The sequence below is a fragment of the Merops nubicus genome, unplaced genomic scaffold (assembly GCF_000691845.1).
Source record: "Merops nubicus isolate BGI_N331 unplaced genomic scaffold, ASM69184v1 scaffold13220, whole genome shotgun sequence".
NCBI classification, from domain to species: Eukaryota; Metazoa; Chordata; class Aves; order Coraciiformes; family Meropidae; genus Merops; species Merops nubicus.
The window spans coordinates 1-2070 of NW_008584881.1; the positions used below are offsets into that span (position 1 = coordinate 1).

The following is a 2070-nucleotide window of genomic DNA, read 5'->3' on the forward strand; positions in this document are numbered from 1 at the left end:
TGGATCTAGAAATATTGGAACCAAATATGGTTGGTGAAGGTGGAATTCTTTTCTTAGCTGTTAAAAGTCCATGCATTTTCAATAAATGTTTAATTTTTTTTTCCTTTATCTAAGAAGATACCTCACCAAATCTGGATGAATTCCAATGAGGACTGTATTGTACAGTTATGATGTTACCTTTTCTAAGGTAACTGTTGGGCTACCTTTTGTAAACCTCAAGCTCTTCTTTTAAAGTATATTCTGATGACTTCAAAGCTGCCATATACAAAAAATTGAGGAGGAGGGTTTCCTTACCCTGCCTGAGAGAAAATTGTTTTGAGATGTTTTTGGAGGAATATGTGTTTTGAAAAAATTCTGACATTTTTCAGATTTATGTGCCAGCCTGGATTGTTCTGGAAGGTAAATCCAGCTTTAGTGATGAAGGTACAGCAAAGGTATAAACCATTGGCAGTCAGGTTCTAAATGGGATGCATTCAGCTGGTTCAGCAAGAGTGCTAGCCATGCTCAGGAGGACAACCAAGAGAGAAGGTCATATTCATTCCTCTCATGTGGTGGTGTCTTCTTGCATTAACTTTTTTCTCAAATAAAACATGCTAAAAATAGTTGACTTCTCCCTGTTCTCTTTTGGGTTTAGGTTATTCGACTTCTCAAAGCTGGGAAAGCAAAGGAAGTTTCTTACAATGCTCTGGCTTCACATATTATTTCAGAAGATGGGGACAATCCAGAAGTTGGAGAATCTCGTGAAGTTTTTGATCTCCCTGTGGTAAAGGTGAAAGACTCACCCTTGATCCTGTCAGAGTACTGACATGGATAGTTCATTACTCTAACAGAAAGTGCTCATGTTTGGATGATGATCAAATGAAGCATATCTTTAAAAATCTTTTATTATTGTTACACAAACTTTTATCCTGACTGATACAATCCTGTTCTCTCCTTTCTCTTGGTGCTGTGTGTCTGTCAGTGGTTTGGTTTGAGTTTTTTCTGTGTTTTGGTTTGTTTGGTTTTTTTTGTTTGTTTGTTTTGTTTTTTGTTTTTTTTTACAGGTGTTTCCTTCAGTTGTCTGTGAGGTAGTGTCTTATGAGCTGTATTTTAGAAATGTTTCTGATGGCAGTGGAAAACCTCAATTTAAAATAAGTAGTACACTGCTGAGGGATTTTTTTAAACATGTAATTGGCAAGGTGCAAAATTATTTTGTTAATTCTGCATTTGTGTATTACACTAATTTTAAAGAATAGGATAAAAAGGCAGGTTTTTTTATTTTGATTTTAGTTTTTAAGTTGTTGGTTTTTTCTTTGTTTGTTTTCTTATTCATATAGGAATTACCAGTATTTTGTTACTGTCTTGCAATACTTGGTTATTTTTCCAGTGAAAGATTCTGGGCTTCATATTTGATAATGTGAACTTTTAACTTTGGAAGTCATAAGAGTGATTAGAAGAAAAACCACTAGTATTTCACTGCCCGTACCTTTGGGTGCATGATTTTCAGTTACTTTTCTATATGGCTGCAGGTAGCATGAAGAGAATTTCGATAGCTTACATCATGAGACTTCACCTGAGAGTGTAGAAGAATCAGTTAATGCAAAAAAAATAAAAGCTGCTTTGCCAGATACCTTATGGTTATAGTGGATGTGCTGATTAAGTTTTAGTTCCTTTTTCTGAAATGTTTTGTGGCATAATTTTAATCTGGTGAACAAGAAGACTGCTGCCATTGTTGTCTGAAGGAAGGACATCAGCATCATAACAGGGCTTTCTGCTTTCTAATGCCATTTACTTAAATAATTTCATTTTCTTTATAACTGTTACTAGCTAAACTTTTTCTTTAGCCAAATGAGAGCAGATCTTTCAGTTATGTCACTTAGTTTGACCTGAAAACATCACAGCATGATCCATAATCAAGAAGATTAAACTGAATATTAAGGGACTGGAAGGAAGTCAGAGGCAAAGGTAGCTTGCTATACAGAATAAGGAAGAGAAAAACTTGCGGAAGGAAAATCTCCCTTTTTTTGAGAGAGAGTATTGAGGAGTTACAAATTAAAAATTTTTAGTTCATGTTTTGTATGTCTTTTAAAG

General features: G+C 34.7%; 1 protein-coding gene across 1 annotated transcript in view; it reads left to right on the plus strand.

Annotated features, from left to right (window-relative positions):
• Nucleotides 1-368: 368 nt before the first annotated feature.
• PAXIP1 (PAX interacting (with transcription-activation domain) protein 1) overlaps nt 369-2070 on the plus strand; it is a gene marked incomplete at its 5' end in the record, with an annotated part of 27769 nt that continues 26067 nt past the window's right edge. Inside the window, 2 exons of the mRNA XM_008945713.1 lie at nt 369-434; nt 635-769. Of these exons, the coding sequence (XP_008943961.1) occupies nt 369-434; nt 635-769 (201 nt within the window). The remainder of the gene's footprint in view (nt 435-634; nt 770-2070) is intronic.